General features: G+C 41.0%; 2 protein-coding genes across 5 annotated transcripts in view; both read left to right on the forward strand.

The window, feature by feature from the left end:
• The window catches only part of PHACTR2 (phosphatase and actin regulator 2), a 70,151-nt gene extending 64,816 nt beyond the window's left edge, over positions 1 to 5,335 (forward strand). For all 4 annotated transcript variants that reach the window (XM_081186307.1, XM_081186308.1, XM_081186310.1 and 1 more), the window contains 2 exons: positions 953 to 1,029; positions 3,120 to 5,335. In XM_081186307.1, the coding sequence (XP_081042433.1) occupies positions 953 to 1,029; positions 3,120 to 3,135 (93 nt within the window). In that variant the 3' untranslated portion in view covers positions 3,136 to 5,335. The remainder of the gene's footprint in view (positions 1 to 952; positions 1,030 to 3,119) is intronic.
• Positions 5,336 to 8,089: 2,754 nt separating this feature from the next.
• On the forward strand, positions 8,090 to 21,249 carry LTV1 (LTV1 ribosome biogenesis factor). The gene is made up of 11 exons (XM_081187156.1): positions 8,090 to 8,247; positions 9,564 to 9,695; positions 10,172 to 10,363; positions 12,373 to 12,460; positions 13,764 to 13,908; positions 14,928 to 15,162; positions 15,589 to 15,716; positions 18,382 to 18,518; positions 18,747 to 18,799; positions 19,607 to 19,807; positions 20,866 to 21,249. Exons 1-11 carry the CDS (start codon positions 8,245 to 8,247, stop codon positions 20,977 to 20,979), a joined length of 1,428 nt encoding a protein of 475 aa, XP_081043282.1. The 5' UTR covers positions 8,090 to 8,244; the 3' UTR covers positions 20,980 to 21,249.
• The last annotated feature ends 77 nt before the right edge of the window (positions 21,250 to 21,326 follow it).

The following is a 21,326-nucleotide window of genomic DNA, read 5'->3' on the forward strand; positions in this document are numbered from 1 at the left end:
TAGAATGTCCAAATATTTCACCTGATGTTACAGAAAACTGAAATAGAAGCTAATTTCTAGACAGGAAGCATTAGTCATCTTCCATGCCTCATATCTTGTCCTCCGTCAAGAAAGGCAGGAATCCTGCAGTTCTTTGCAATTGCTATGCATGAAGTATTAGTCATCCACTAGACTAGAACTGTATTCTGCTATAATCACTTTGTGGATGCCCATTAAACAGGTGGTTGGTTCCCTTTCTGTCTCTACCGCTGCAAGGCCTCTATTCCCAGCACCCTTTGTAGCTAGAGCCATTTTCTATTGGAATTATCTTATGAACCATAAATACTGTTTTAGATAAAGAAGATGGGAAGAAAAAAATTGACTTTGAGCTGAGACAACATAGCAGGGCCTTGTATGTCATTTCCTGTGTCTTGTGAAACACACCTAAGAATGTAGGTGTGCTGAGGTTGTGAGAGCAGATCAGTGGTGCGCATTTTTTTTAAATAGACATGAGTATTTGTGTATTGTAAAAGAACTGACATAAGAGCAAGATCATCAAACACTACCATGTAAGTGGAACATGTGAAGCAGCCCTGAATTGCAGCTATTCAGCAACAAGTCCATAGATGTAAAATCTAAAGTGGGGTTTGGGGGTCTCTTTCTGGATTAGGTCTTGGATTTCACCTGTCGGTTTGGGGGGTGGGTCTGTCGTTTTAGTTACACTTAAAACATCATGGTGTACAATTTTACATGGTATAATATTCATACTGACTAAATATGGGGTTGCACTGAGATATGAAGAGAACAGAAGTTTAACTGTATATGTTATGACATAAAAATGGGCTAGACACAAAATAATACTTTGCTCTTTCCAGAATGGTGAATACATTACATAAAATATATATTCATTACATTATTACATTGTGTGTGTGTGTGTGTGCAGTCTTATCTCATACTTTGTTTTTTAAACTAGGCAGCAATAAGGAAAGAATTAAATGAATTTAAAAGCACCGAAATGGAAGTACATGAAGAGAGTCGGCAGTTTACAAGGTAAGGAAACTTGGGGGTTCAACCCCAGATTGAAATACAAACCCCTAGATTGTATTTCAATTTTCAGAAGCAATATTTTCTGATACCTTACCAGGTTCTTTATATACCAGGTTTACAACCTGTGGTTCACCTTGTTGAACACAGGCTATTAGCAATATGTTATAGCCTGCCTGGTGCTTGAACACACACACCCTTGTGAAGTCTCAGGTAGGCATGAAAAGCAGCTTATTGAGTCCCTCACACTCTGCCACGTATGGCTGCCAGGTGACATTTGTTTTAAAAGGTCATCATGCAAGTATGTCATTTGCCATTGTTTGAAAATAATGATCTTTTAAGTGTGGAAGGATTTCTAGATCTGGCCCTGATGCAGCAAAAACCCGCACCTCAGCCTAGTCCTTGATTTCTTGGTACAAAGATTGTGGCAATGGGGCTTGAGGTATGGGCTACCTGCACAGTGTCCTCCTTGTCTTGGCAGAAATTATTACACACAACCAGGAACATGGATAACTTTTTTATGATTTTATGAGCTATCAGCATCCTGGCAAAGTTCATCTGCTTTGTTTCACTTCTTTTCCTGACAAATAAAAGCCAGCTTTATAGCTTTGCATTTATCTACAGTTTTTTGTCCCTGCCTCTGCTTTCACTGATGTAGCACATACAAACTTCACTTAAAGCTGGGGCAAGGGAGGGCTTGCGTTGGGTTGGGGAGAACCCTTCAGAAATTTCTGGCTGTAGTTATCTTTTTGGAATGAATAGCTTATTTAAATATAGCAACAGCAGAGCCCATTATGAAGAGGGAAGTTGATCATGTTTGGCCTGCCATACTGCCTTGTCCAACTGTGCTCTGTGCACCATTACAGTCATGCCATGGTTCTCAAACTTAATTCATTCCGGGAGTCCGTTCGACTCCCCAAACTGCTCAAAAACCAAGGTGCAGCTTCCGGTTGGCTGCAGGAGCTTCCTGCACTCAATCGGAAGCCACGTTGGATGTTCGGCTTCCAAAAAACGTTCGCAAACTGGAACACACACTTCTGGGTTTGTGGCGTTTGGGAGCCAAAACGTATGAGCACCAAGGTGTTTGAGAACCAAGGTACGACCGTACTTAGCACATAGGGCTGCAGCATTAACTCTGTACCAGTAGTAGGCAAGTTGCATTTTGGAATGCTAGCTTCATTCTGCTGCTTTTCAGCATATTTCTTTGGCACATGAACAATTTTGCACATCGCTGTAACTTTCAGTGGTGGCTGATACTGGCATACCACCCGTTCAGTTTGTTTTTCCAGTGGGGCATGCCAAGTCACTATGTGCTAAATGTCTCAAATAAATGCATAAAATATACTAAAGACAGGAGAAGATTCTAAATACCTTACAAAGTGGTTCCTCTGATGGACTGCTTTAAATGTAGGCATTACAGAAGCCCATGTTGTCTGTGTTTCTGAGAGTGGCTTCTGACATGATCAAAGCACAAGGTTTTTGCACCTCCTGTTCCCTAAACATTGCTTTTCTTTCCAACTCATGCAGCAAGGCAAAAATCTCTATTTCTAGTATGTAAGAGACAGGAAATGCAAAGTACTTTCTCCCCCATCTCCAAAGCAATTGCCAATCCCCTAATTTAAAGTAATAGGCAAAGTGGGAAGGCATCCTGCTGTTAAATTAAAAAGGATTACCAAACCATTCTAAATGTAATCTAAATAAAGGATTGCCATCAACATCTCTTCCCCCGAGTTTTAAGAGGTCAAAATTAATCACAAGTTTTAAGCCTTCTGTCTTCCACAAATGTCCATTCAACTTTCATCCTTTCAATCTCTGTAATTATTAGAACGTTATTCCAGATCCAGCAGCCCACAGAGAGCCAAGGAGCAAGCGCTTACATTGTCAGTCATGGAGATTTAAACATTTAGCAGGCATTTTATATCCATGTTGCTCAGTTCAGTCTTAAACAAGCTTGAAATACAGATTCAAGTCATATACAAAGAAAACAGAATTTGAATGTTTTGGCTTTTACAGATATTTGGACCCATGCTAAATCTCCAGGAACAGGGAGAGAGATTTTGAAAAAAAAGGCTTATTTTTCTTTTTATCTACTGCAGGTTTCACCGTCCATAAGTGTTTGAAAATATCCTGCAATCCAGACACAAACTTCCAACATGGGGAGAGCACAGCATCTCAAGAGTGCACTGCAACTGAAATGTCTGCAGCCGTTTAACCTGAAGTCATTGAACAATGTGGCCTCCACATTTGACAAAAGTGATGAATCTAAGAGAGATCCTGGAAGGAATGTGAAAGCAGTTGCATAATAAGAGAGGAAATGGTATTGAGGTCATCTTATTCAGAGTAAATTATACCTTTTTTTGGCTAGGGAAAAAAAAGAACTGAGGCTAATTGTTGCCAGGAAGTAGTAAGAATCCACTTTCATGTAGGCTAGAAACAGACAGAAGAGAGTCCCTACCTGTCAGCCAATAGAATAATGTTAGGGTGAAATTAACCTAATGCTATATGGGGGTATTGGATAACTTCTTAAAAGTGCAAATCCAAGAATGTGAGCAATTCTGTGTGTACCGTTCCAGAATCCTCAACTTTTCATAACCAAGTGGAGAATATAAAGTTCTCTCTTCATAAACAGGGCTTACAATAAAGTGCAGTGCCAGTGAATTTGCCAGTAATTAGTCCTAGCTGGATTCATAGGCTTTTAAATAATAATAATAATAAAAAAATATGACTGTCATGCTTTTTAAAAGTGCATTGAGGCTACAATCTTGAGCAGAGCTGGGCAGTAGAAGGAGGTCAGAACTTTTGAGCGTGCAACTATGTCCAGGATTGCAACATAGTTTTGTTTTGTTTTTAAGGAAAATCATGGTCCTCCGTAATCATGTACTAATTTGAGAAACATGTAGAGGAAGGACAATATGTGAAATTGTAATGAAAAGATGCAGATAGAAATGCCTTTTGAAAAATCTGGTTTTTGAAGTCGGGGCTGAATTGCTGACTTCTAGCCTTGCTTAGGCTGCGAGTCTTGACAATCAAATTCTGAAGCCAAACAGAAATGAAAGTGAACAATAAAGCAGTTTAGCAAGTAGTTTGGGTCTATTTTTTATCTTTATAGCTTCAGCTACATTAACAGATTCTTGGATCACAGTACATAGTATAAGACCTAGAAGCTGTTCATCACTTGCCAAGACTTTCCCTCTAAACTGCACAGCCTCATGCTTCTGCCGTGTGCCAGCACTCTCGTAGTTGGCCATTCCAGGGCAGAAAGAGCAGACTTTTTTTGATAGACAACATTATTTGCTGGCCACAGAATATATGGGTATTACATTGCCTTTGTGTTTGGGACTATGTGCAGAGAATATTAGTATGGGCACGGCCCTTCCCTATGTGACCACTGTGTCCTCAAATGGGGGGTGGGGAGAACCTATTCCACATAACAGAGCCTTGTTTCTCCTCTTTTAGCATTGTGTCAGGACAGTCTGAGGAATGAGGCTGCCTGTGCACATTTCTTACATCTTTGTCCAGCCTGCTTGATCGAGTTGAGGGGAAAGGGCTGGACGGTGAATACAGATCTCAGGTCCTGCTTGTGGACTTGCCATAAGCATCTGGTTGGCCACTGTGGGAACAGGATGTTATACTTGAGGGGCCATTGTTGTGACGCAGCCGGCTCGTCTTATGTTCTTATCTCCCATTCCCTAAAAGGTATATCCATGTACCAAACGGGTGAAACCAGAGCTCTGTCATGCCCTTCAGGGATCTCTCAGCCAGTGGACTCTGTGCCTGTGTGGGGAAGGGTCGTTCCGTAGGTGTCCCTACAGCATCCCCATAAAGGACCTTGTGAAAATTATAGAAAGGCCTTGGAACCTACAGCCTGTATTTGTTGTGTGTTAATAATGCGAAGCAAATTGTCTACTTTTATACTATCTTGTAATTCTATTTGTGAATACATGTTTAGTTAAGTTTAAATAGTATACGGTGGTGAGAGAGGCAATATGTGCTTTATTATGTTGGCCCTGAGTATGTTGGCTTATTGTAAGCCTATGACATTGTTTACACTAAAAATTGTCTTATATTAGCACTTATTTATCCTTTTAATGTGCACGGTGAAACTTCTGGGCCTGAAATACACAACGGCATGTATTGCAGTATTACAACATATATATATATATATATATATGCTATTTATCCTTTTTAATGTATGTACATACTACAATTTATTTTTGTCTATGTGCCCTGTTTAGTTCTTAATTATAAAAGATATGTATTTTTTTCAGGCAATAAATGGTCTCTGTCACTTAATTATTATTTTTTACCTCAACACTTGTATTGTATTCTTCTGGGTTAGCTTTAGTTATAAAAGTTAAGAATGTCCAACAGAGCAGTCCAGTATGTGTGTACTCTGACTTAAGCCCCACTGAGCTCAAAGGCACTTACAAGTAAGTTTATGTGGGATTGCAGCCAGAAATCTTTAAAAAGTAGACACACAGTTAAGCTGGTAATATTGTATCATGTTCATTACTAATACATTTACATTTGCATTAAGTGCAGTGGGCTGTATTCCCCACATCTCCAAAATAAAAAATAATTTTATTTCCAAGTCTTATCATATTGAGATACACATAGTTTCTAAATGTTGGGTAGGTGCACAGGGATATTGCTAACAACTACTAATAACCTAATGAAACATCTGAATACCTTACATAGCAAAGAAAAATAATCAATATTGTTCTGTTCCCTCATTGCCATCAGTTAAATGGGTTCAGAAATAAAGTGAAACTGTTCTGTCATGCTGCTGTATTATAACATGTCATAATGAATAGGAGAAGTAAATTCAGCACTCCTATCTCTGTTACTGGTTGGAGAACATGGTCTAAAGCTTGCTCCTCAGCTATGTGAGAGAAAAATGGTGATACCCTAATGGTTGTCATACTCTTAAGTAGACGCACTGAAATCAAGTTAGTATTCTCTTGAGTATGGTTTAGTTGGATATTGCCCAGAGAAATTGGCACTGAAACTTCATACTGAAATCAGTTTTTCACCTCCTTACTTCTCTCTCTAAAATGCTTAGGTCACAACCTGGAGTCCGTCTGTCTGTCTGTCTATCTCTCTCTCTCTCTCTCACACACACACACACACAGCTACAAAAGATGGTGCCACTGTTCTTTTCCTGCCCTGATCCCATTTCTCACAGGGCTCTCATTTGTTTTCCCACAGCAAGCAAGCAAGAGGTGAGCAATGGGACAAGGAAGGCAGAGCAGGAATGCTTGAAGCTGCATCTCCTTTATGTAGGAGATATGCAGTCAGCTCTAATGATGCTAGTTAACATGTGAAGGGGTTAGGAACACAGCTGTATTGCTGATAGGCAAACTCAGACCCCAGAAATGTAATTGGTGGAGAGGGCCATGGGTGTGGGCAGGGGGGCAGCTGCCCCCTCACGATCAAGTTAAACAATAGAAATAACTAACTGACCAATCATGTTGATTCTGCCCCCCCCAAAAAAAAATCCTTGCTACTGCACGGCTGAGGAAATGTTTTTCTGCCATTGGCTAGAAGTGGAATTAAAACAGTGGTTTAATTAAGGACTTAATATTGAGCTATATAACCTAGCAATGTCTGTTCCCTTCCCCAAGATCTTTTATGTTTACTGAGAAGTTCCACTTAACAGAGGTCATCTGCACCTTTAATTAGAACCTTCCTCTTGGCAGCTTCTGCCCCAGTTGTTTCTTATGAAGTGAGGTAGGGATGATGGGAGTTTTAGTCCAACATCAGCTCATGTTTGAGGAACAATGTGAGCACCTTAATTACAGTACTTTGTTCCACTCATCAGCTTTAATATCATGAAAGGTTGCTTTGAGAAAACTACCACAAATTACCTTGCTTGGGGGATAGGCTCTTATTGCCAATTTGCTACTAGACCAAGTTTGATGTGTTGGTACTAACAATTAAAGCTCTATACAGCTCAGGATCAGGTTATTTGACAGACCCTACTCCTTAAATGCCCAGTAGAATAATAGATCACTGTATTCTGAAGGAGTTTCTTGTGCAAGTTCCAAAGATCTCAGAAGCCTGCCCCACAGTAATCTGGAGCACTGCTTTCAGTGTGGCTGCTCCTGTTCTGTGGAATAGCTTTCCTGTCAAAAAATAACAGGTAAGATTTTTGTTCACACAGGCTTTCCCAGCTGGGTAAATGGGTCTTTGCCAGGAGTGTCTATTTTCCATTGTTTTAGGGTTGTTTTTTTAAAAATGTATCGATGGATTTGTGTGTATGTGTGCCCATGTTCCTGTTTTTATTATACATTGCCTTGACATGATTGTGCATAAAGCATTTATTTACAGAATTTACATGCATACATCAATAAACAAAGCTCCTGACACAGCAATAAAAGCAAAACAGACAATTCCTGAGCTATCACTTTAATTTAAGCAAACAAGAAGGAAAGGCAGAAATAAATATATCCTAATTTCTGCAATGGTGGGGTGGGGGGCTAAAATGTGTCACCCTGTCCCTGAATTCTCTCTATGGTAAAAGAAAGGTTCATATCGCCCCTAAGATAAAATAGATTGTAGCACACGAAAGATGATGCCGCAAAAATGAAGTCACACGGCATTGCAGCACACATTGGTGCTTTCCGTATACTGTACATGCAACCACTGTATACATTCATTTGCCCCTATTACTTCAGGCACACAGATCTCCCAATAAGCAGAGGTTTCACCACTGAGATGCCGTGGGATAGAGTGACATCATTTTGATACCATAGAGACTCACGGCCAAGAGCGGGGCATTTCATTTGTACCAGAGCTCCAGTGCCGCTCCGTTTCCCACCAGCACTTCCGCCTGGCAAATAGGGTCAACACCATTGAACTCTTTTGCCGGGGGTGGTTTTTTGTTTTTTTACTCCGTGTAACTTCGTACAATAGCAGACACGGCAACTTTTTCTCTTAACGATAAGTATTTCTACATCAGTGCTATTCAAATGAAGTAGAAGTAGAGTGGGTTCTCCCACTGCCCCCCTCTTTCTGAGCAGCCTAGTATGAATTGGTATGTTCCAACGATGGCGGATAAACGGACGCCATAGAGAGGGGAAACCAGAGCGACGCCGGAGCCGGAAGCACGTGAAGCAGAGTGGGCACGGGCAGCTGCTGTGCTGGTTTTTAAAAAGTCGCGTACTGAGGGGTCTTGGAACGTTCGGTGGGTGACGACGGCGACGTCCGTGTCCTCGCGCCATGGTAGGTGGCTGGGCAGGTGAAGGCGGCTTGAGGAGGAGGAGCCTGCGTGCGCGCTCTGAGCATGACGCGCCTCCTCGCGGGGTCGCGCTGGCAGCCTCGGGAGAAGTTCTTCTGTTGTTCCTCCGGCCTCTTCCCTGCCGGGACGGGGCTGGAGACCTAAGGCCACAGTGGCCTTTTCTTAGCAGTTGTGGGGGGATTGAGTAGGCATAACAGTGGGGCAGAAATGGAGGCAGATGGCACGGGCTACATACGCGCCATACGTGTGAAGTGCATTTCCCCTCATCTCTGGGAGCTGTAGCTGACCCTCAACACGCTACAATTCCCAGCAAAACTACACTTCACAAAATTCCTGGGGAGATGTGCTTTAAATGTATGCCGTGTACGCAGTCAAGGTCTCTCAAATATCACTTTTGTAATCTTGATATTTGTTTGCACAACAAACGAAGAAACATATTTGTTTTGCTCTCCTCATGGGTATCCCAAGGCGTTAAGGCACCTGAGGTGAAATGCGCCACTGCCACCCTTCAATGGAGTGTAAGAGCTCTGCAAGAGCTTCTCCTTGTGGAGGCTCACCCGCCAAGCAGCAGGGCGAGATTCCAGATCCCCTGCTCCTACCCAGCAAAGAGGTTTTGCACCGGCTTCTCCTGCCACACCACCAGGCGGGGAGATCTCAACCCTCCCTGGTGGCAGTGCTGGGTGGCAGAACGCCTCCCCTTTTGTTGACCCAGCGGAGAGACCAGCAACAAAGCTGGTTGGCAGAACCGGCATGCTGCCCCTTGGGGGGTGCCGCCTGAGGCAGCCACCTCACCCTGCCTCATGGTTGGGCTTGCTCTGGCTTTCTTACCCACCAGGCAAAAGGTATTTGGAACAATCAGGATCTCTCCTACAAGAAGCTGAGATCTGTAAGCCCATGTCAGAGACATAAAACAAGTGCATAAATGTTGGCTGCTGCAAGTGTGTGTTTGTTAACCTAGGGATTGCCAGTTTTGAAAGCCAGCAAAACTTTCCTGGGTACCACACACATACTCCATGCAGCCAAGTACACGCCACAGCCTAATCTCTTGACAACAGCAGAATGCTTATTTCAAGCCAGCAAGGAAATGATATCATGAGGGTGCCGAGTGCATTTGTGTCTACAGGCACCAGATCAGTGGGTAAGCCTATAAACCAAACAACTTTTGACTAATTTGCTTTGCTTTTCAATTTTAGATTCTTGTAAAAGTTATTGGAAGTTTCAGTCAAATGCAGTCCATATAGTTAGGCAGAAAAATTGTCAATTATGGATCATTCTTAAGTATCTTTACTTTGTTTTGCAGCCTCACAGGCGGAAGAAACCCTTCATAGAAAAGAAAAAAGCTGTAACCTTTCATCTAGTACACAGAAGTCAGAGGGACCCCTTGGCAGCAGATGACACTGCACCCCAAAGAGTTCTGCTACCTGCACAGAAGGTGGTTATAAAATACAGTGTTGTAGGAAAGTGGCTGAGCTTTTACTTTTCAGAGAATTGAACCAGAAATTATTTCAGCCTTGAAGTTTTGGGGTTTGTAATAATGTGTAATAATTCCCTAGCACTTATTTGCATTACAATTTTTGCATTTTGAAACCATGTGGCATACATACAACACTGTAGTTTTCAAGGAAGTATAGTTCAAAGAAAAATCTAATTGGGCTATTTGGAGGTGAGGGAATGCTAAAATCTGTGTTCACACACTTCATAAAAAATGTTTAGAAAGTTACTGTATCCAAAGTGCCTGCTTTCTCCCTGAAATATTTGCTTCCTCGTAATCTATGTTCAGCAAAAATACTGGGCAGATGCTTTTATTGTTAAACTGCTTTGAAATGTTTCATAGGAAGTGATTCATAACTGGAATTATTACACAAATAAATAAATTTGAGACCTCTTCCTTTAAAAAAATACCTTTAGGGGGTTGATGAAAAAAGAAGAGAGGAACAGAGGAAATATGGAGTATTCTTTGATGATGATTATGACTACCTGCAACATCTCAAAGAAGCTTCTGGACCTTCTGAGCTCGTTCCATCAAGCATACCCAGTCAACAAGGCAGGATTGTTGTGACCACAGAAGGAGATGTACAAGAGGAAATTCAGCAAATTCCAGTAAGTACACAATATACTTGTCATGGTACTCTCAAAAGGAGATTCAGCAAAGAAGTCATGATTTTAAAAAGTTTTTTTTATATAAAGGCAGGATTGAAATTATTAAATAAAGTATTCTGAAAACATCTAACTTAATAGATTTTGTGATGATACATTGCGGATATCACACCTATGTTGTTGTTTTTGAAATCTTTGAGGCTTTAGTCTATGGAACTTCCTACCGTAATACCTAATAAAGTTCTCAGGCAGGCCTTAACAAATGTTGCATTCACTATAAAACCTTTAACCACTGCCACCAAAATAAATCCTCTATGTCTTGAAGAAACCCAGGAGCCTGCTTCCTATGACATAGACATGGGATTGACAACACAATTAGAGACAGATGAACAAACTTGATTTTTTGTTAAGTGAATTATTTACATAAAAAGGAAAAAAGTGTTGCTTTTCAGATGGTAGGATGCAATTTATTAAGTGTACAGTTTGCAGTTAACCAGGGTATCTGCTGCTACAGTTCCTAACATCTAAGAGGGTTTTTTTGCAGCCAGATAAGCCCCCAGTAGTTTTTCCCTGGGACCTGATTTGCTTGACCTTCACACCAGGCAGCCATAAGGAGGAACTGATGCTGAGCAGCAGACTTCTTCCTATTGACTTCTAGAATAGTTCAGATGTTTGCTGAAATCCACCCTCTGGTCAAGAGCTCATCTTGAAACCCTCTGGTTCTGGATTTTGGTGCCTTCTTGAAGCTTCACCACTACATCAGAGCATGCCTTCATGCTCTCCCCAGCTGCCAGTTCATTTCCCAGCAGTTTTCTCACAGACTGCCAGCTTTTACTTTTTCCAAGCTGAGCTCTGCTCTCCTCTAGTTGGCAGCTGACAGATTGGCCTTTTGTTCTCCCTCCAGCCAGAGCCTTCTGACCACTCGTGTCCTTGCCCCTGTCAGGGAAGCCTGACCTGTCTGTCTTCTTTCAGGGACTAGTCAGTGATTCTACATGAACAAATTCTAACGGGCAGTTAAATTTGTGGACCCCTTGATGGAAGCAAATTGCATTTTATTCTACACCTGGTCCATCTACAAACAAAGGGAGCTTCTCCCACTAGTCATTTTCAGACAGTCATCTTGAAACCTCCCTCCTTAGCAACTGTTACTAAGGCAGCCATAAGTGTTTTGTGACCATCACAAAGTCACAGAGCTAGGCTTCTGGTCTTTTGGGTTACATTATAACCTCAGCCACACGTTTCTCTCAGAATATAAATGTTACTAAGAATTATCATCAGTTTATTTTGTATTCAGCCTTGCCACAAAGAACTATGCTGAAAAGCAATGTACTGTAGCAATGAGAAGAAAAATGCAACTGCCTCTTTCACTGATTGATTTTGTGAATTTTGTTACAATGGACTAACATGGCTTTTTATCTACTATCGGTGTGAATAAGTCTGTAGTAATAGTAGCTAATAACACAAATGACAAAGTTTTGTAATTTTTAAATTCAGTTTCTAACAAGCAGATTTATAGAAGCCCTTTTCAACCTATGAGATGGGGGGGGCGTGCTGTATGTCTCTTTGGCAGCCATTTGGAAGGATTAGTGGTGTGGAGGGAAGATTTCTATCAAACACGTATCAATTAATAAGTTGGCTAGTGGTGATGGAACATACTGCCATAACATCATAGTTTGTGCATCCACACACACACAAAAAACAAACAAACAAACAAACAAAAAAGCAAACCTGGGACATTTCCCAGAAGTTACTTATAAGCAGGATTTTGGATTCCAGCAGCCTTGCTTGTCAGCTTGCACTCCAGAGAAGCCTCTGTAGAAGAAATTCTTACAGATACTAATCCACTGTGTGTATGGGGGGGGGGGGAATGAACATACATGTGCTGTGTCTCCAATTTCAGAAGAAAGAGGCAATATTTTTTAAAAACAGTAGTAATATTTGGTGGTTTTTGTGTCTTGAGTAATTTTTTGGGGGGAGGAAATGACTGCTGTTTTGTTCTTTTTGCTTTTTAGGCCCCCACCATTAACTTGCCCTCATCAGTGTTTGCATCAGAATTTGAAGAGGATGTGGGATTGTTAAACAAAGCTGCTCCCATTTCAGGTACTAAATTTACACTCCAGTCTGGTCCATATTTATTAAGAAGATATACTATGTTAAATGGAAGCTACTCTCTAGAAAGTGACTATCAAAGTATAGGCTTAAGCTGTCTCTCTGTCATAGCATCTATTATTACAGAATACTTTTGTTGCAGAAGTTCTATATTAGCAGCAGCAGCATCACTATGTCGTCTAATAGAAAATAGGAGGTGAAACTATTTTCTAGGTGCTTTGGGACTGCATAGATTTCTTTATTTTTCATTCAGAATCAAATTGGCATCAATTACCGGTGTACAGAACAGATAAATGTTTTTGCATGATGCATGGTTCTACCATGCTGGAAGTAAGTCTTCTGGAAACAGGGAAATGGATACAACTTTTATTTCAGTTTTGTAAATACTTAGAATAGACCCATTGAGATCATTGGACTTGTCCATTGATTTTAGTGGATGAACTCAAAGTCTGACTTAGGACTCAGCTATACAGCTGCAAATAAAACATTTTAAGTGTGTTTTAAGTGCAATATACAATGTGACACAAGATGGCAATGGTGAGCCTTGTGGAAAATTCAATGTATTTTTTTTTTAAAAAAAGCACTGTCAGAACATTTTTTATATGTGTGTTGTTTCCACCTCAAGTTGGCTATCATACTCATTCTTCTATTCACGTGTGGTGGGGAATAGGTAAAAGGTAAAAAGTCAAAGGTGACTATGGGGTGCAGCGCTCACCTTGCTTCAGGCCGAGGGAGCCGGCATTTGTCCACAGACAGCAGGGGAAAAACTCTTGTAAACTGTATGAGAATGGAGTTGTGCCATAAGTTACTTACCCTGAAATGCAGGTTAGTTTTGGGTTTGTTTGTTTTTTAAAGTTGTGTATTAATAACCATTTCATCAGCTTTCTTTGTATTTTTAAAAGAATTTGGCAGCAGCCTGTTTAAATATAGCAAAATCACTTATTGAATTAAAAAAAAATAGTAATTTGAAAACAAAAGCAGGTGCTATAACACAACTCCTCTCATAGAACACAGTAAAAATTAATTAATCTAATTTTTTTCACCCTTTTCTAAATTAGCTCTGGGCCCCAAAAGCCTTCCCATTCAAGTGGGGGGTCTTGCAACACTTCTAAAAGGTACTCAGGTTTGAGTCTGCCAAAGAAGGGAATTCTATAAAGGGAACAGCCACAATGAATGGTTTTCTATGCTTGGCTAAAGACTGGTGTTTACAGCAAACTGGCTGTTTGGCTCTGACAGTTTCTGAGAAATGCCTTGTCATAACTCATTTATAAGGTGTTATTTTATCTATCATTAGGGCCTAGGCTGGATTTTGATCCTGACATTGTTGCGGCACTTGACGATGACTTTGATTTCGACAATCCTGATAATCTTCTTGATGATGACTTCATTTTAAGGGCGAATAATCAAGGAAGCACAGAGCAGGAAAAGGAAACTTGTTGGTAATGGAATGGAAAAAGTATTACTGTCCTTCATTGCCTTTCTGTTCTTTGTTTTGCATTTTGCCACTGGGCAAAACGTTGCTAAGGAACTATCTTCATACTCCTTTTCATATAGATACTTTTCAGAGTCTGAAAATCAGACCTCATCAGCTATTTAACTGTAAAATAAGAAAAATAATGACCTATGACCTGGTTAGACAAGAAGTCCGAAAAGAAATGAGGTGAGGAAGAAGAGCAGCAGCCTGATAGAGATCCATCAGAAGCTCAAGTGTACCACCTTCAATTTAGGGTAGACCTATTGAGCGCTTTATTTCTTTACTAAGGAAGGCTTAAGACTCTTCTCATTCTTAGGGCTTCTGGCAAAACAAACAATACATTCAGAGTTCAGCTTCATCCTCCCCCAACCATTTACATTGTTTCTCAAATCTCTGTAGCTTCTCCTCTCTAAAGTTCGCCCAACTACAGTGCCAGTCCATCATTGCCTGTGACACTGAGGCAAAGGGAAATAGGGTGCCTCCTAGAATCAATGCTGCTGCAGCTGCCTCTCTTTCCCCACCTGTCTGCCTTGTTATATGCTGGCAGAAGCATAGGCACCCACGAGTTCTGCTCATCATAATCTCCGACCCATCTGTGTTTATTTTCCATAGTGGCGAGGCAGTCATGTATGTTTGCTGCCGGCCCCTGACAGCCTTGTGGATAATAATCATCAGCTCCAGTTGCATCTGCAAAGAAACCAAGTAGCTTCAGCCCCCTTCCCCTCAGCAGCCATTCCATCAAGCGATGTTTACATGTGGTTGTTAAAAAAATTATAAGAGTTTGCTTTTCAACCTCCTTCCCCATCTCCTTTCCTTCTATGCTTTGGCTTTTTATTGTAAGCCTGAAGGCACACTTTCTACCTCTTTTTCAAATGCCATCCTGGGAGCCATTTTGGCTAACGAGCAAGATAGAAATTATTTAATACTTCTTTTTTAAAAAATGAGATAGCTGGGTTTCTTTTTCTTTTTGGCTGCTCTTCCTAGGGAGTCTGGAAATGAAGATGAATGGGAGGACATGGAGGAAGAGGATGGAGAAGGCACCCAGAGTGATGTGGATTCGGAGGGACCTTTGTCAGATGACAGTGAGATTAATGGAGAAATGAAAGAATTTCTTTTCATGCAAGAAGAGACCAAGAGCCGTTTCACAGAATACTCCATGACTTCTTCAGTAATGAGAAGGAATGAACAGTTGAGCCTTTTGGATGAGAGATTTGAGAAGGTGAGGTAACCTAATGGTAATGATTCTGGTGAAGCTTAAAGGGCTGTCGGCAAATATTCCCCCACTCAAACTCTGATTTTGATACAGGCAGATCAAAGCCCTGTGTAAACGGCTACTTTATCATATTTTTCCAATGATAAAAAGACAGCTAACTGCTAAACAATCATACTCTGTAATATGTACCTTACATATTTTTGTTCAATATTGAGTAATATTTATTCTGAACCGTAGATATGTTATTCTCATTCAGCAGGGTAGCAAATAAATTTGTATTAGTTTTTACATAAAGGAGAAGGAAATTAGGAGAATGAAAACAATTGTTCTCAAAACTCGAATTCCTCTCCCTGTGTGGTTCAGATTTGTTACTGTAGTTATATAATTAGTTCCAGATATATTCAGGTTGAGTGTTGTGTGTTTTTTGTTTAGTTCTTTGAGCAGTTTGATGATGATGAAATTGGAGCACTGGATAATGCCGAATTGGAAGGTTTCATTCACAGCGACAGTACGCGGTTACAGGAAGTCTTGAATGACTACTACAGAGAGAAGGCAAAGAAGTACGTAGAATGTTCCAGCTGTCTGATTTCTTGGTGTGAATTAAAAGAATTTCTATAGAACCCTTCGACATCAGGGTGATTTACAAATGTTGGACACAAGCTACAATCAAAACATTAAAAGGCCATTTTAAAAAAAAATTATTTTAAAAGACTAATCAAAAAGGCCATTGTGTAGCACGAAAAGGACAGTTGCATGAGCACTAAAGAAGCCTTTGCTGGTTTAGTGTTTCTGTATTCTGTTTACTGATTAATTTCCAGAGACTATATTGAAAGCTGAGTAATTTTTATTTAAAGGCATTTTCACTATATTTCTCTAATTGTTTAATTTGGTTGTGGTTTATCTGGTTCATGGGGGAAGAGCTCAGTTGGATCTCTTGTTTATATTCATGCTTGACTGCTGTTACCGATGATCAATTGCTGTGTTAGAAGAAGAAAGCCAAAGTCCTTTAAATATATAGCTTTTGATGGCAAAATGTTTGGCTTGACGCATGTATTGATATTTACTTCATATTGACTCAGGATAATCAACATTCTCTGCCTCTAGCAGCAATTATAAAGTATGTGTCGGGTACGGAAGAGGCAATTGTGATGTCCTGTCAAGTATCCGATTGAAGGAAAAGGAGGAGGGAATATACCGTAAATTTCGCTCCAAAACACGCACTTTTTTGCTCCGAGAAAGTAAGGGAAAATGCCTGTGCGTGTTAAGGAGCGAATGCACGGATCAGAGCCATGGCTGCCGTCAGTCGGGCAAAGCGGGAGCCACTTACACGCTCTACGAGGCTCTCACTTTGCTTTCTTTAAAGCGACCTGGAGCCAGGAAGGAGGGAGGGAAGGAGAGCCATAGCAGCAAAGCCGGCAGCAGCCGCTTACACGGGAGGAGGGAAAGGTCTGCGCGCTCTCTAAACAGAGAAATGAGGCTGCAGAGAGACGGCAGGAAAGATAAAATTTAAGCAACCAGCAGCAAAATAAAACCAACCTCGAGCTCTGAGCCAGCGCAGTGAAAACCAGGAAGTAAAAAAAAAGGCTGGGGAGGGCATGAGGGAGAGGGGAAAACTTCGCAAATCCCCCGCGTCTCAGCTGATCGGCTGGGATGGAGCAGCTTGTTTTCAGGCAGGATAGATTTGAGCATTGTCTGGGTCCTAGTGCCCCTACTGCTTTTTTGTGCTCGATTCTATTGCTGCTGGTGGCTGCTTATCGTTCAGGCTGCAAGGAGGAGCACTTTTACACAGCTAATGGCGAATCCCCTGCAACCCAAGTCCTCCTCACTTGCTCAAATCTATTCCACCTCAAAACAAGGAGCGGAAGGAAAAGGCTGCAAACTGTTAAATGGAAAAAAAACCCAGGCACAGGGCAAATACCTTAAGTATACCTTTAAAGCAACAGTGCTCTTTCCCTCCCTCCTCCCCGCGGAAAAGCTCCTTGTCCCTTGAGTTCTTTTCCTTCCCTCCCCACTTAAAACGTGGTTACAAAGCACGGATCCACATGGATCCTCAGGATTTTTGCATTGGGCTACCCCAAACTCACTGTCAGATCACATGTCTGTGGCCACAGCATGAACCACAAAAATCATACATCCACTGTTTCATTTAGAATATTTTTTCCTCGTTTTCCTCCTCTAAAAACTACATGCGTGTTATGGTCAGGTGCGTGTTATAGAGCGAAAAATACGGTACTTCAGCGGGGTTTAACAATCAGTATATACATTTTATGAAAAATAAATAAATACCTTTAATTATATACAACTGGGTATGCAGCGAACAACGTAGGCTGTACTGAGAGAAAAATATTCAGCTTTTATGCAGTTGGAATGCCTGCTGATACTGTGCAAGTCTGTATTTTATTGTGATGCACAATTCAGGGGAACTACCGTATTTTTCGCCCTATAGGACGCACTTTTTCCCCTCCAAAAATGAAGGGGAAATGTGTGTGCATCCTATGGGGCGAATGCAGGCTTTCGCTGAAGCATGGAGAGCGAGAGGGGTTAGTGCGCACCGACCCCTCTCACTCTCCAGGCTTCCCGGACCTCTCTGAGTTGCCTGCATGCCGAAGCCTGCGCGCGCTGAGATCAGCGCGTCCAGGCTTCGCGGAACTCTCCGCAAGCAGCGGGAGCGCTCCCACTGCTTGCGGAGAGTTGCCGGCATGCCGAAGCCTGCGCGCGCTGAGATCAGCGCGTCCAGGCTTTGCGGACCTCTCCGCAAGCAGCGGGAGCCAGCGCTGGGCTCCCACGGCTTGCAGAGAGCTGCCTGTTTGGGGGCTGGGGTCGGGGGAAGCTTGGGCCTCCCCCGCCCCAGCTCCGCACCTGGGGGGAAATAATTTTTTCCCCTTTATTTCCCCCCCCCAAAAAAAAACTAGCTACGCCTTATGGGACGGTGCGTCCTATAGGGCGAAAAATACGGTACTTTGCCAAATTACACCTTTCAAATACATAATGTACAGTACTAATTTCTGCCATACCAGTTGTTGCCGGATTGTAACTTGCATTATCCCTGACCATTGACCAGGCTAGCTGATGAATTCTGGTGTCCAGCAAAGTCTGGAGAGCATAAATTAGCCACTGCTGCTATAAGGGATGCTGATCAATGGATGAGCAGCTAAAGGCAGTTTTAAATTTAAATTTAAAATGTTTTAAATATGCCTTCATGAATCTTTTATTTTTCCCCAAAAGCTGTGTCAAACTTGAAGGTCTCGAAATCAAAGAAGATTCAAAGCTGCTCCCCAGTGAGGATGAAGATGAGATAGAAGAAATTGCAGCTTTGGTTATTGAAGAACCCAAAGAAAAGTGGGATTGCGAATCCATTCTGAGTTAGTGTCTAGAGCTACATGTTTTTTTCTCCCAACGGCTAAAAAATGCAAGGATTATACTGCTGCTTTTGTGTGTCAAACTAGCACACACAGTAACTATTAACAAAAAAGGCCAATGAATAAGAAATTATTAATAAATTGTTTGGTCTATAACAAAAGTTTTAAAATCAGATCTGGGGCAGTAACTGATTGATTACTCAAACTTGTGTCTCTTTTTTTCTCCTTAAGGTACCTATTCAAACTTATACAATCATCCAAAACTTATTGAGGTTCCACAAAAGGTAAATGGAAGTTTCTATTTTATATCATTTTAAGAATTTTGACCAATAATAGGCACATCCAAGAATTTCAGCATGCCTAGTGTGATTTTTTTGCTTTAAATAAAAATAAAATAGCAAGCCTTACCATCTTGAAAATGGCTTTTCAAATTAAAAGCCATGTGGCATGGAAAATGATTGCCTCTGGGTACACATAACTAGTTGTGTAGTTCTTTGGTTCCCTATCCCAATAGCATGTGTGGTCATAAGCTTACGTGTTTTGGGAGAATTGTAACTGTTCTTCAGACCTGTTTGTCATTACTCAAAAGTGATCCAGCACAGACTGGTTGGTGTCTTTTCTCCCTTCCTTTCAGCAGTATTAAATATTTTTGCACTTATTGCTCTCACAGAAAACAAGTTCTTAGTAACTTGTTTTACCTGGAAATCGGAGGCTAAAAAATTATCACTATTCTCTGCTTTAAATGCTAAACATACATGCACAGTTTCAAGTAATTTCTATGTAATCTGCCAAAGATTTTCAACAAGTATAATGAAGCCATTTAATAAATATTGCAACAAGAATACATTTTTTTAATTATTTAATCATAGCCAAACAGACACCCCCCCCCCCCGTGAGGTTATAAATTCTGCTTTGACTGAACACTGATTTGACACTTAGGGCCTATAGGTTCTGCTGCAATGAACTTTGGACTGGGCTGAGTGGGGAAGAAAGCCACAATGTTATTGCTGGCTTATACATGACATGAAAAAGTATAGCAAGTGGTGGGAGAAGAAAAAAGATTTGTTAGTTTGTATGTATTTACTTTTCAGCCCAAACCAATTGAAGTGTCAAGTAAGACAGGAATCCCTCTGGGTGTTTTGCCTGGAAGAGGACTTACAGCTAAGCAGGCCGAACGCATGGAAATGATTAACGACAGTGACCTGCCAAGAGTAGCCACACAACCACGATGCAAAAATGAGAGTAAAGAAGACCGAAAAGCTAGAAAACAAGCTATTAAAGAAGAAAGAAAGGTAGGCTTCTTTCACTTTTTTCAGTAAATACTGAAATGTGCATTTGTCTGATTGTCACTTTGACTAAAATAGTTAGTTTTAACTTGAACCAGAACCATTTACATCCTAACTTTTGAACATGAACACGGGTAACTTCACTGTTTCCAGGTTGTCTCCCATAGATAAGCACCAACGGACTGAGACCATATTAGGCGTATGCAGGCGTATTTCTGCAGCATATGTCTTTTGACTTCTGTCCTTTTACAATATTCTAAATTGTTCTTGTGAAATAAAGGGTGCAGAGGGCAATGTACACTGAGCACCACAGTGACACTGGTCCTGATCAGAAGGGGATCACCTACTCAGAAGGGAGTAGGTAAATGTAACTTAATCAGAAGGTGACACTATTGTGCTCTATATTAGATCCTTATCAATTGTTAATCTTCATCTGATTGAGAAAAGATGCTGCTTTGTTCTACTGGTGTTTCTCTGTATGGGTTTAGGAGGGGGCAGAAGTTCCTTCGTTCCATTTTGATTGCTAATACCAGTAATGGATTTATGCTAATTTTTTACAGATCTTTGTAGCAGTTGGCTGCTTGCAAGAATCTTTGCATTCTTTGTGACCAGTACAATAAATTTAAAAGTGCAGCCCAGAAAGAACCCAAAAACTGGCATGTATATAGTTGAAAGGATTGGTAAATTGGTCGCTTCATTCCGAACTCTCTACATGTTACTAGTGATAACAATAGAAATAAACTAGCTTTTCTTATGAGATGCATTTCTGCAGCATTTGTAGCATGGAATAGCCAGTGTGGTGCCCTCCAAAGCTTGTGGAGGGTGCATTTGGGTTGTATCCAATGCTGCCTGTGCACAAACAGAATGGATTTCTTCTCTGGAAGGGGCTTCACGTTCCTCCTTCTCCCTGCACATCCCTCAAAAAATGATTGGGAGGGTTGGAGGGTCTTCCACAGATGAATGGAGAGCATGTGAGGGGCTGCAGAGGCTGCATACTATTTTATTAAGGAAACTGCTTTGGGAACTTCTTTGTTGAAATGTAAATAAATGGTTTATCTGTGTAGGAACGCAGAATGGAGAAGAAAGCAAACAGATTGGCCTTCAAGCAAGAGAAGACAAGGCAAGAGAAAGAGCTGCTCAACCTGAAACAGAATATTCAAGGGCTCAAGCTGTCATAATGAAAAACAATTGCTTCGTGTTAAGGACACTCAGCTACCATACTCTCTGCTGATACCTTTTGGAACTTCTGTCTTCAGCTTGACAACAGCAAAGTTTAAGATAATGACTTTTTGAATTCAGATAGTCACTTACCGGCATCTGGTTACATGCAAAATCATTTTTGGGTACCACTGAAATAAAATTGCTGTAATATTTTCTCCTGTGGAAGTGTTGGCAGGCGTTTGTTAAGATGGGCAAACTCCTCTATAGTAAAATCTCTTTACTAGTCACTTTTGTCTGCTTTCATTATAACAATTAGACTTTCAAAACTTGGTTTAACGTTTAAGTTAATACTTCTGTGTTGCTG

This window comes from Podarcis bocagei (assembly GCF_964188305.1).
Source record: "Podarcis bocagei genome assembly, chromosome: 3".
NCBI classification, from domain to species: Eukaryota; Metazoa; Chordata; class Lepidosauria; order Squamata; family Lacertidae; genus Podarcis; species Podarcis bocagei.

What these genes read in the sequence shown, in the direction of transcription:
- LTV1 (XM_081187156.1), top strand. An exon ending in AGGAAATTCAGCAAATTCCA is followed by an intron (nt 10,364 to 12,372) that starts GTAAGTACACAA and finishes TTTGCTTTTTAG; the next exon opens with GCCCCCACCATTAACTTGCC. An exon ending in CTATTAAAGAAGAAAGAAAG is followed by an intron (nt 19,808 to 20,865) that starts GTAGGCTTCTTT and finishes TTATCTGTGTAG; the next exon opens with GAACGCAGAATGGAGAAGAA.